At 31.5% G+C, this 14,083-nt stretch overlaps 1 protein-coding gene and 1 long non-coding RNA gene across 2 annotated transcripts in view; one reads left to right on the top strand and one right to left on the bottom strand.

Moving 5' to 3' along the window:
• The window catches only part of LOC126926381 (dynein beta chain, ciliary-like), a 46,596-nt gene extending 34,862 nt beyond the window's left edge, over positions 1 to 11,734 (bottom strand). Inside the window, exons 1-5 of the mRNA XM_050742705.1 lie at positions 11,544 to 11,734; positions 11,143 to 11,299; positions 7,731 to 7,963; positions 5,738 to 6,027; positions 3,738 to 3,886 (exon numbers count right to left, since the gene is read on the bottom strand). Of these exons, the coding sequence (XP_050598662.1) occupies positions 3,738 to 3,886; positions 5,738 to 6,027; positions 7,731 to 7,963; positions 11,143 to 11,299; positions 11,544 to 11,734 (1,020 nt within the window). The remainder of the gene's footprint in view (positions 1 to 3,737; positions 3,887 to 5,737; positions 6,028 to 7,730; positions 7,964 to 11,142; positions 11,300 to 11,543) is intronic.
• Positions 11,735 to 11,838: 104 nt separating this feature from the next.
• On the top strand, positions 11,839 to 12,923 carry LOC126926369 (uncharacterized). Its single transcript, XR_007714516.1, has 3 exons — positions 11,839 to 12,113; positions 12,391 to 12,548; positions 12,683 to 12,923. It is a non-coding gene; the product is annotated as an uncharacterized LOC126926369 (long non-coding RNA).
• Positions 12,924 to 14,083: the final 1,160 nt, after the last annotated feature.

The raw sequence follows: 14,083 nt of genomic DNA, 5'->3' as shown, positions 1-14,083 counted from the left end.
CCAGCCAACGCTCCGATGCTAGCCAACCCGGCACCTATCAACATATACACTCCGATGCTACCTGTGCCCAGCACCAGCAACGAGTCACACGTAACCTTCGACCTGGAGACCCCCAAGGCAAAATTCCACCCATTCATCTTAAAGAAGAAAAGGAACTTCGAGGACTAAGTCCATTCTAAGGAGGGGGCAGTGTGACCCCAAAATCTTCTACACTGATGTCACTTTAGGCGACTACCTCTAAACATCCTCCAAACAGTCAACACATCGCCACCCTGGTAAAGAATTTCCAAAAACAATATGCCCATCATCATTTTCGTTGTCCTTGGTTAGTATATAAACCCCGAATATTGACGACCCAGTCAGTCTGAACTGTGAGCCGATACTTGAACATTGTAAGTGGTAGCCAAGGGTCTTGGACTCTTGAGAAATAGTTTTTTGTATCATCAAGAGAGTTTCTTTTTTACGTGACATAAGTAACGTTTCTACGATCTGTGAATATTTCACGCTTTAACATATAGTCCAACTTAGACTTTGACGAAAATAATACATTCGACATCTCGTTGACCGCGGATTCGTTATCGAACCTGAGGCCATTGTCATTAGTGTTACGAGTGCCTAGTCGCCGCAGTTAATTGTCAAATCTGTTGTATCCATACTTGTGTTAATAAACTCTATCTTCATCGTACCACAACGATGGCTAATTCCAGTGAAGATTCATCAAACGCCCACAACCCCAATCCTAACATCAACCTGACATATTTTTTTTTTTAATTTTTGTTTATTAATTCCAGGTTTTTTACATAGTTTTTTTTTTTACATGATTTTTTTTCCAGAATAAACGCTGAATTCTAATTGTAGGGTGGTACAGGCAAAAGTACCGATACGCGACGGTACGACGTAGCCATGCATTATTACATTTTTTTTTTTTTTTTTTTTTTAAGATTATTATTGTGCCTTAAATTTAAGCCGTTGTTGCGCTGTGCTTATGTACGATATTTTAATTTATGTCCTGAAAGCCTGGACGCAAAAACAGGACAGTTCGCTAGCCTATTAGGGAGGGGATGGGAGGGGATGGGAGGGGATGGACTGGGAGGGGAGGGGAGGGGTGTTCTGTGGGATTAGTATAATATTTGTTTATCTTATTTTTCAAGTACACGCGTACCTACATGATGGGACCCTATAACCCATATTTTTAAAAAGCTGTGTAATATTTTACACATCTGGATGAACCTATACAAATACCATTGTTCTTCGCGTACATTCATATTATATTTATATAACAAATAGTATTATATTTTTATATATTTTTTGGACATTAAAATTCAGTAATAAAAAAAGCTATTTCAGCCAACGGACAAACTACGTTGAGTGGACTCGTTCATGTCGGCGGGACGGCCAGCTACGCTCGTTAAAGCCCAGAACTCATGGCGACGCGTGGTGTGGGCGAGTTCGAATCCTCGGCATCTATGATAAGACGAGAAAATAAGTACAAATGCGAGCTTCTTAGATATAAATATGCAACAGGCTACTGGCCAGCCCCGACCTTGCCCTATGTTGTAGGTGTATCTTCTGGGAGTGCACCTTAGTTTTAATGGGTGCTTAATGTTATTAAGCATTCAGGGGTCCGAGGAAAACTCGCGCACTGGTTACCGTTCCCGTCCGTGGAGGTTTTAGCCGGTAAGAATCCGGCACTACCTTTCTGCCCATCACGTCACATGGGCAGTAAAGGTGTCTATGAAGATTTCCTCCACGAAAAAAAAAAAAAAAAAAAATGTAATAATCCATGTCTATGTAGTACCGACGCGTGTCGGTACTTTTGCCTGTACCACCCTACAATCAGAATTCAGCGTTTATTCTGGAAAAAAATCATGTAAAAAAAATATGTAAAAAACCTGAAATTAATAAACAAATATTTAAAAAAAAGCACTCGTTCTCGTCCGATCACGAAAGTCAAGCAGCGCTGGGCACGGATAGTACTTAGATGGGTGACCGCTTGGGAACTCCGTGTGGTGTTGGCTTTTTTTATTTTTCCAATCTTTTACACTCTTTTTAAATAATCTATTTCTGATAATCTACTAACATCGGGAAGGAAAAACGTTTTGATATTACACGACTATTATCATACATTATACCATTCTCCCATACACGTACAAATAAATGAACACATGTCTTAAAAATAAGAGGTCACGTTTCTTGATATGCTGAAATTTTATAACAGAATAATATCAAAAATTGTTGTTCTATATTTCCAACTTTGGAGGAGAGTCACCCGCATTCGGTTTGTACTCCCGAACAAAGTACCTAAGTACGAAGAAACCTATTCAACCGACTGTCGTTATTACCTTCGAAGTGCACGCGTACTTGAAACTTCATCGTAGATTTTCTCGAAAAAAGTATTGTATAAAAAATTATGAATCTACATTTTCGATTTACTTCTACAAGGGAATCAACCCCTTTCATCTTCTATCATGATCTTCGATTATACTCTGTATAATTGACTGTAGTTTTCATTCTAATCGAAAAACTAGGAACAAATATACAGTGTCTCATTTTTATCGATCTACGCAAATCCTAAATCAAATATTAACCAAAAAAGTGTTTTAAATAAAATTCATTTTGTTTCGATGTTGCAAATTTGAAACTCGACAATTAAATACAAAGAATTACCTAACCTAAAGATAACTACTCACAACCGACTGATTGTTTTAGAAACATTAGAATACAGCATTATGAAAGATACCTTTATGTGTTCCCGTGGTACATATTGGGTGATGCTAATGCCGGTAAAATACCGAATTTGAAATTTCATCTGTTAATAACAGATGGTGTATAAGACACAAGTTTCTAATGTTTTGAAAACGTCCAAATGTTAGATTACAAGAATATGTAATAAAAAATGGAGGTATCTATTGAAGAATCTAACTTTCACAGAAAGTCTAAAGACCACCGCGAGATCAAATACACAAAACTATTATAGTATATTCCCATCGATATCGTGCAATTTTTATCTGTAACATTTTTATTCATGTTTCTCGAAATATTTGAGCGGCTTGAGTCAAACAGTATATACTGTATATATAAAAAAGAATAACTATTATATAAATACATTACTCATAAAATATGATAATATATTGGTAGATATAAATAAAACAGAGTGCAAAAAGGATAAATACACGGACGTAACTTCCAAGAAGAAATACGTAACTTCTGGCGTTATTACGAGCCAATTTGACTCCGAGCCAATTATGCAATAATATTTGATTCTAGATATTTAAAGAGGTAAGAGAATTCTTGCACTTTAGAAATAGCTTGCAGGAATGATATAACATTTAAATTAAATTTAATATAGATAATATTAATTAGACATTGTCACTGTATTATCAATATTGTTATTTTCATTTAATTTTCTATTATTATTATTATTATGTAATGCTATTTCTATTTGCAATTATCAATATTGCTACTATTATATTTTTCATATTTTCATTATATTTATGATACGCACATTTAATATTTATAGGTTAGATTATCTTCTTGTCGTTGATATTTAATAATTATCTGTCGTTTCATATTAACCAAGTCTGTAATTAAAATCAAGGCCTAACCAAGACTTGGCCTAGCTTGGATTCAATGCGTTCAAGTGTAAGCAGAATACTTGTTAATTAATACAAAAATGAACTAGCAGCAATTTAGGGATAGAAATTGAGTTAACCTAAGTAATAACACGGAATTATTACCTTCGTTTCAGCCATTAATTCCCTCCAATGTCTGTCCCTAATTGCTGGATTCTGCAATTCTGAGACCGCTCTCAATGATGCCATCATGTTCCTCACTTGTGCTTCGATATTAGTGTACAATTCCCAATGACGCACGTCTTTGTCCAGTTCTGTCGAATGAAATTTGCGAAATCTTGCAATGAATAACGTAGGAAACCATTCTATTTTATATTTACAAACACAGAAGTCAAATGCATGGTGAAAGTTAAAAAAGTTGAGGAAAAGTTCTTAGAAGTTCAAAGAAAATGTCTTAATAAACATGGATCCAAAAAATAATTAATAAACAAAAATTAATTCCTGAGTTGTGGGATGTTTACTGTATAAGAGTATAATATATAGTAAATCAGTTATTTCGTTTAAATGAGTTAAACAACTAATTGAAAAATGTTATCAAGAGATAAGAAATATGCAAGAGGTCGACGTGTGAGTACTTCTGTGACGTAATTAAACGTGCTGAAGTGTATATTGAAATGAACGTGGGACACATCCTGTAAAGATTGACATTAGAATTTCCATCTGTGTTTTCCGTCATCCGATCGCTTGCTGTCCAAACGTCAATCTCCATAGATGATCCGTGTTATCGTGTGCGTTACGTCCGATGATTTAACGTGCGTCAAACCACGTGACAAGTCAAACCACGTTACAAGTTCTGAAACTCGTGGTGGGGGATGTCACGGTTATGCGGTGACCTGTGTTTCTCCACTCCGCCGACGACGTTGCTGTAGAGTAGTCAAAACAATAGAAAACACAAGACCGTAATTTTGTGCCCTCTAAAACGAAGTTTAACCATAAAAAGAATTGTTTATGAATAAATAATGTATACCTACTTATAAAGTATTATAAAATATAAAATATTGTAAAAAATATACAAGGATTCACTTGATTACTTCTACCACTTATTACTCTACTAAACTGTATTGACTACTCGACATGAGTGTTCTGCGTGTAGTGAACAATGTAAAAATCTTTTTCTCCTCAAATCTGAAACTACCCTGACTACAAAAGTTTTGAAATCCCTATATACGACCGTGTGTTAAATCTATATTAATATACTAGACAGCAATTGCCATTTGTTTTTCTAGGACTTTCAAGTGTTGCGTTCGCATGAGATGAATTAGAAGCAGATTAAATGTAACCGTAGTGCTATCCGATTACAATCTATAATTCATAAATGTTTGTATTTATCTTAGGATATCGTACCTAACTTAAAGAGTAGTTAGAAGTATTCAGGTGGAAAAGTTTAGAATTTTAATAGTATTTATACCAGATTAGTGATTTTATAAATGGCAATTCTATGTAGAGGTAGTACCTTACTGACAAAAACATCTCATAATTCCGAAATTAATAGTTTTTGGACTCATGTTTATTAACATTTTTTGTTTATTTTAATGAGTACTATATGCTTTTAAAGTTTCTCCAAACTTTGATGTATACCCTGTACACTGTAAGTTCCTATCACATTATCTATATTGCTGATTTCCAAATTAATGTTGTACGAATAAAGAGAATATTATACAGGGTGGCCCATACGTGGGAGTACAACCAAGTACGCGGTGATTCTACGAGAAAAATCAAGTTCGAAAATTTGACGAGTATATTTAAATTTGGCTAATTCCGGGCTAAATAAGAATATATATCGACAGGAGCCAAATTTTATTCGCATAGTATTAAATTTTGGAAATCATGTGAAACTACTACGGAATAATACAAAATTTGATATAGTTGGATCTAATTAATTAATATACAAATGCAGATGTACAAATACCTTTTTTAGCTACTGTATATTATTATAAAAAAAAATTTTGATGTCAAATAGAAATATTGCTGTCAGAAAAATTCATATGAAAAAGCCTAAAGCTATCTGATGAAAATTTATGCCTAAAAAATTTGAAAAATTAAATTTAATAACTTTTTATTACCAAGAGAGATGTTCTAAGTAAAAGAAAAGAGCTTCTCCTTACGTCTTAATTCTCTGAGAATTTTTTTGCACTCTTGATCCATCCATTCGACATCTAGCTTCTTCCACGTGGTTTTCTTCCACTCGTTCAAAGAAGTTGTAATGACATTCACATAATCCCACAAAGTTTTCAAAAACTGCATCTCCTTTTGTATCTGTTTCGTCATTTTAAATTCAGGCAATTCCTGCTCAAAAATGACAATTTGATCACGTAGATCTTTTTCTTCGCTCAGGAATTTTAAAACCTCTTCACGTATTTCGTTTAGTTTTTCATAATGATTTTCGCAATCTGGGCTATAAATACAATACTCAGCTGTTTCACACTAAATCATAACATTCAGAAAAGTATTCGAGACTTTTATAAATGTATCAATAGCACATTACGTTTGCTATTGACAAGATTCCTACATTATCGACATGTTTTTCTATTTCGTATAGAGGTTATTACGTTTACGTAGATAATTAAAAGATATACTACAAAACAAAATAAAGCATTTAAACGCCTTTGTTATTATTGAAAGTATGATGAAGTATTCAAGACAAAAGTTGTACTGCTTAAGATAGCAAATATGATGGAACAACCAAATTTTTTGTTTCACGTTACTCTGAAGATTATTTGAAATTCATTGGGTTTCATCCTCTTTTTTAAATGCAATCATAGCTTTTAGTAGTAGGTTCTACTGAAATAGCTTTAACTTCATAGCATTGCGGTTGATACCAATATATATATATATATAAAGCAGGGTGACTCATATAACTAATCGTACACAAGTTGTACGATAGTGTTCAGGTATACGTATCATATGTGTAAATAAATACATAACCACATATCTGTTTCAGCATCGTGTTTCACTCTGTCATGCATGTGTCCAGAATTAGAAATAATTTAAAATTAATTCAAGTATGACCACATAGATAAACGAATTCGTAGCCATGTAATATATCTGAATATGTATATTCATAAGTAAATTGCGGATATTTATGGAAATTCAGTTTGTGGAGATAATTAAAAAAATGAAACCTAGGTAGAAAAGTTTTTCACATATTAAATATTATAACGAATGCTGTACTGGGGATATTTTATATATCTTCGCATGTTGCATATATATATGCGTTCAGGAATCTTGAAATTTCTCAGAAATGCATAAAAATCCGCATTCTACTTATATGAGAATTACAGACGAGTAGATAAGAATGTCACATGACTACGAGAGTCAAAACTATTAAGTTCTATTTAAATAAAAGGATAGAATTACGTTTTTCACACATACCAATATATAAAGGTAAAGATATATAACATTATTTTTGAAATAACACATGGTATCATTTGATTTTAGCTTATAGGACATTTAGCTTATAGGACGTTTATCTCTGAGCGTTTTCAACATAGAGTTTGCTCTAATTGCATGGGATACTCTGTATATTAAAACAATTGAATAACTATCTAAAGGAATATTTCAATAAATTTTTAAGAATAATATTTTAATGCCAATGGTAGAAAATGTAAAAAAAATTGTAAAATAATATGAAAAATGGGCTGTGCATTAAAGATAGCGATGGTCGATAAAGACGAAAAATTTGATGGATATCATGGCATCAAATGGTAAATCTAGCTTCGGAAAGTCATGCGTTTGGAAGATACAGGTCCTTATATAATAGATGTTCACTACTATGCAATGTTTGACAATTAGTATAGCAATGTGGGTATAAGTGATACAGATATATGGCTGAGAAATAAATATATATACGTGTAGATATTATTCGGCCGCATCCTGTATGTATAGGGATTTTCGGAACGCATGATCCCCCAAACCTAAGATTTTACGCCTCGAGTCTACTGTTTCATGCAAATAATACCCACAAAATTTCGTCCTGTTTGGCCACTGGTACCATTTGGAATAATATCCGAAAAATAAATTAGAAGTAACTTTTAGACAAAATGAAAAATTGTATAAAATTATTTTATAAAAATACTTTCAATACTATTTGTAGCTTACTTGAAAACATCTTGTTCGTGGAATTCGTTCAGGAAACGGTGTTGTTTAAAGTCATAATAGCTTAGCCTCTTCTTCAAAAGATCGATTTGACGAGTCATCAATGGTTGGACGATATGTTTCACTTGAGCAGCCATCTTTTTCAATGTTTCCCAATTAACGGGCAATTCTACGAGCCAATTAAAAATTTTCTCGTCTAAGTACACGTTGTAGCCTTGTAGCAGTTCTATTGTTTTCTGAAAAATATTTGATTAATTTAATTCCAGAATGTATACAACGAGACAGTATTTAATCACAGAGCTAAACCCAACCTAACCTCAATCACGAAGTATTTCGTGAGCAAACGGACAGAGTATTATACATCAGCATGTTTGGAATAATATTCCTATTAAATAATATTATTGATATCACATATCAGTTCATCTTTGTCTGTAATCTTCGAAAGTATAATAATACAAACCATAAATACTATAATACAATACATTCAGGTTACGTAATTAATTGCCTAAAATTGTGTTTGTCATACATATATTGTATCTTGATACAATATATACAGTAGCTGACGAAAGTATTCAAATACTTGTTACATAATTTGTGATAAAATATTGTGATAATTTGTGGTGTGTGTGCGTCAATATATTATGTGCATTGTATACATTTCTTCTGAAATTTCGTTTATGCATTGTAATGAGATATTACTATCGCGATTGCTATAGTAAACATTTCCGATCTGTAAATGTCCGATCTGAAAAATTAGTATACAGCGTAAATAAGCAGTCTTAAATACAGGGTGTCCTATTTCAATCGATCTACACAAATTGCTTGTAAACTATACGTTATTGAAAGAAGCGTTTCAAATAAAATTTATTCTGGGCATTTTTATTTATTTTATTTATTTTATTTTATTTATAAAATTTATTTATTCGAGGCAGAACGTCGTATGATGACCACCCGATTTGTCTAGATGGAGGCTTTTCCGAGATCTCAGTGTGATCTATCTCTTTTTTACCTTAACTATGCATTCTTTTACTATAACTTTAATTTTAATTTTAATATTAATATTAATTTTAACTTTAAAAATATAAATTTGTAGGGTCATTCGACAAATCTGCAAAAACATTTGGAAATTTCCCATTCAAATGAATTTACAACTGTAATGTTAGAAAAGGAAAGACACAACACAAGATGCATGCCAAATAATTTTGATGATACCGGTAAGACAGGTTACAAAAGAGTAAAACGAGATGTAGTGCAGGCATGCGTCAGATTAATCACAATACATGGTAGGTCACTCTTCCTGATAGATAACGACGCGTTTAGAAATATAATTCAGATAATAAATTTGCAAAAAGAACAAATAAATTCACATAAAGTGCGTGATGCTCTTATTGAGCAGGCAATTGAAGTAAGGAGAAAAATTATAGAAGAAATAAAAGGCAAATTAATATGCTTGAAGGTGGATGCAGCAACTTGCATGGGCAAATCGTTTCTCGGTATTAACACACAATTTATGAAAGATGATAAACTGCATGTTTGTACATTAGCAGTTGTTGAACTTTCTAGGAGTCACACTACCGAATATTTGAGATCTATTATAAGAGAAATGTGTGATCTGTACGGAATTATAACTAATCGAATTTACAACAAAGTTGATAAAGCGGCAAATAAAGCAATGAAAAATTTAAGCGAAGAAGACGATGACAATGACGATAAAGACGATGGAAATATCGAAGATATAGATATTACAGGATCGGAGTAACAGATGTTTTGAATTCAGAACAACACATTAAAAATTTTAATGAAAGAATAAACAATCAAGTCCTTGCAATATCACATTGTACAGTTAAAACAATCAGGTGTGCGGTTCATACTCTGCAGCTAGCTGTTGCAGATTTGTCAAAAACCATGAAGTTTCTGCAAATTTTGGAGAAAGCTAGGAAAGTAGTTAGAAAATGATGAACACCTTCGTTAAAGTCCATTTTGCTGGCCGCATCGATTAGCAAAATACATTGAATGAAGGAACAACCGATTATTTGAACATCGATTAGTGAGAAATTTTGTTACTTGTGAGAAAGAGTGGAAAATAACAAATAGAAGAATAGAAATTAGAATAAAATTGTTTGACTCTTATTGAAAGATTTTCGTTATTTAATATTAATTTTGGTAATTATATGCAGAATAGAAGACATCGATTTCAATGACCATGTACACGTAATATGTAGCCAAGATCAACATTCTAAGTATTTTCTTACTGTACATTCACATATCTTTCCGTCCCACTTAGTTTCCAATATATTTGCAAAAAGAATTTAATTACATTTAAATTACGATTACTCATCGATCACGTAATCATTTTTGATATATTATATAAATAATATACATATGTATATATGTATATAAGTATACAAATATATAAGTATAAATAAAAAAGGAAAATCAGTGGGTTATAGGTTAGGTTACATAAGTTAGGATACACTATAATATCCAGCGGCCTAGCGGCAACCAATACAGCTAACGTGAAATGATTTTCAATGAATCGACTGATATATGGGACGTTGTATTAGGTTGTCCCAAAAGATTTTTTCGTTCTATGAGGAAATAATAGAGTGCACAACATTTTTTGGCTCATATTACTTTATTGAATTGTGTATGATGCACTTTGTAGTAATAAAACAAGATGGATCATACATAATTCAATAAAATAATATAAATATTTATGAGATGGCATTAGATGTAGCTCTTTGTTTTAAAGAATACCATTCTCTTTTTTGAAAACAAATTAAATTCTTTCATTGCTGATTTTTCCAAATATTTGATTATTTAGTATAAAAATATTTTTAATATGAAATATTGATCATCTGTATTGTTTACGAATTAACCTGACTGCAAATTCAATTTATATATTGTTAACTAATTTAAATAATATATCAAATATTAATATATTAAATAATATGGAATAATAATAAATTATAATTAATTTAAATAATATTAACGAATTAGAAAACGGAACTAGAAAAATGTGTAAATTTAGTAATTGTCATGTGATAATTTCGTTATCATTGTTGTAATTTATTTCAATTTATTTTCATGTCAGTGCACTTTCTCTGCTTTTGTCAAGTATACTCGTCATCGTCTAAAAATAATTGCGCGTGCAAGTGTACATTTTCAAAATTAAATAAAGCACTTAAAGATTTGGAAAGACGATAAAACAAACAAGTAAGTGGAAATAAAAAAGTAAAAGAACGAAAACACTTTTCCCCAAAACGGTTGCTCAGTTTTTCGGTCCGCTACACACTTCCGAAATCTCGACAAAATTATTTGATTATTTCAACAGTGCGTGCCTTTGATTAGTTCGAATAACGAAGGTTCTAATGCTCTATATTTATTATTTATTATGGAAATTTTTGTTAATTACCTTAATTGGATCAAACATGTCTTCGATCTCGTATTGACGATCCCTGACTTCCTTTAAATAGTATATAGTTTCTAGAAGTGCGTCATAGTCATCTTCGTGTATAGGACGCGAAAAATTTTCCATTGCTGCTTTCAAAAATTCTGCTAAATTTTCCAATCTAAAATGAACGAGAAGATAATTTTCAATCGTTAGAGAAATTTTTTGTTTTCTGACATTTTATATCGAACGAAAAAAAAAAGGTTATGTGTCTGTAGTAATTCTATATATATATAGAACATTTACAGATCTATTGATCTATAGATCTATAAATGTACATAGAGAATCTGTATAATATAGAATTATCATATTGGGTAGCCTGGAAAGTTCGTTCCGATTCACATTTCGATTCCATTTACATTTACTGAATTATATAGGTGTCATTTTGTTCCACAAGCTTTCTCCGTCTTTCAGGCAACTTAAATATCCCATCGTTCCATAACCTCTTAGGTTTTTGGGCGAAGAACTTTCCGGTATGATCTTTCACGTAGACCAAATTCCAGAAAAATCGAAACGAACTTCCCGGGCAACCCAATACATCATTACTATATATCATGATACTAATTATTATAGATGCAATATAAACAGTAAAACAATATAATATAAAACAATATAAACATCATGATACTAATTATTATAGATGCAATATAAACAGTGTTTACCTATCATATCGTATAAAATTGAACGAATAAGAAAAATAAAAATTCATAATTGCGCGCGGAAGTTAAATACGCTTCTGCAACCTAACCCCAACCTAACTCCAATATGGCAACGTTGTTCGTTTAAAGAGCGAATGTCGATGACAAGTTTCCGATACATTCTATAACTGTCTCTACAAGAATTAGAAAATTTTCAATAGTACATGTAAATGTTATTATTACGTTAAAAGTTGTTCAATGGAGCAATACATTAAGCATCAAGTGAAAGGACAATAGGTGAGCCTAAAATTATATCAAGTCAACGTGTTATTCCAGTAATAGATAAATGATCAGTTTCACTTGAATTGTTTACATTGGTTGCGCGCGCAATAGGTACTTTGATAGTTTCCCGGAATAGTGATTCCGAGCCAAATACTCAGTTTACTATTCAGTTGCATAAATATACAGGATTAGTGCCAACAGCGAACGTTAGGATTGTGGTTTCAGAGAAATCGGCTCTATTTGCAGTTAGAGGTCAACATGTGATTCGCATTCATAGAACTCCCTTTTATAGATTACTCGGATGTCTCAATAATATTTTATTGCATTCGGAACGTCCAATGGGAGTGAGCTGTTAAAGGAACATTCTTCTTGACATTATACCGATATGCTAATATTCTCAAACGAATGAATTGGGGAATAGAGAAGAAAATAAATTATATTTAAGAATAAGTAAATTATACTATTTTAATTATACTATTATATTACTATTATACTATTATACTATTACTATTATACTATTATACTATTATAATTATACTATTTTAATTATACTATTATTACTATTTAATTATACCCTTTTATAGATTACTCGGATGTCTCAATAATATTTAATTGCATTCGGAACGTCCAATGGGAGTGAGCTGTTAAAGGAACATTCTTCTTAACATTATACCGATATGCTAATATTCTCAAACGAATGAAGTGGGGAATAGAGAAGAAAATAAATAAATAAATTATATAAAATAAATAATAATTAATAAATAATATATAATAAATTATAAATTTATAATAAATTAATAAATAATAAATAGTAAATAAAATTATAATAAATAAATAAATTATATAAAATTAAATAAAGAAAATAAATAAATTATTGTTAATATTATTGATTTTATTTAAAGTTGCATCGACAGTCAAGATCATTAGCGATTATTTTTATATTCGCTGGCTTATCAAATTCTGTCTAATATCTTAATTTCTTTACAGAAGTTGATAATCTTTCGTTGGAAAGGTATCGATGCGAGTATATTCTTAAGCTTGTCGTCGACACTATGCTCTTTTCCTTTATTATGTGAGTTATATTTACAGTGTTCCATGTTAGTTATTGCGGTTTGTTCTTCATGAAACTTTAGAGAAACTAGGGATTAATTTGTAGAGTGAATTTATATTGCAATTTTCCCGTAACACGTCTTAGTTTTGTTCGCATATTTTTTCGATATATTTTACAATGTGAATTAACGCGCTGCATATGGGAAGCTGATATGGTTCTTCAGTGGATGCAATTTTTGCTGTCAGATCAGTTAGTTCGATTCCAAAAATAAAATAAAATATTCTAATGGATAATTCTTCTTATTTCGTTTAAATACTAATCATTATTTGTTCAATATAAATATTATGCTCTATTCTGTACGACTATTTTTTTTTACTAATGACAATACTGCTTAAACGAGATTTGCATACTATACGGCGCAATATTATATTTAGACGATAGCTTAATGATTCTTTAATGTAAAAATAATAGTATGGCATAATAACTTTCGAGCTGGCCAAAATAATCTTTCGTATATAAAACTTGTGCAGTTTATTCGTGTCACGAATGCAAATATGCCATTCAGATTTATGTTTCACTTGCTTATGCATTCAACTGAAACCGCAAATAATTTCTGGAAAATCGTAGTCGGAATGTTAGTGGTATCAAAATGGCTCAAAATAGATATTTCTCATTAGGCGTGGATTAAATTATACAGTATTGGAGAAAACATATTTAAATTTCGTCAGAAGTGTTCAGTATTGATACTCCTGACCAAAACTATTTGCATTAATGTCACGAGTCATTAAATATACGTAGAATACCAGTGCTTCGTTAGTTTCCTAGTAAACAATCGTAAATCTAATAAAATGTCGCAATTCTTTTCCCGAACAGTATGGAAAAGTATCGATTACAACAACTTCGATTGGAATGGTTTTAATTGATGTTTAAAATT

This window comes from Bombus affinis, chromosome 17 (assembly GCF_024516045.1).
Source record: "Bombus affinis isolate iyBomAffi1 chromosome 17, iyBomAffi1.2, whole genome shotgun sequence".
Taxonomy (NCBI): Eukaryota; Metazoa; Arthropoda; class Insecta; order Hymenoptera; family Apidae; genus Bombus; species Bombus affinis.
This window is presented reverse-complemented; position numbering and strand designations above follow the sequence as displayed.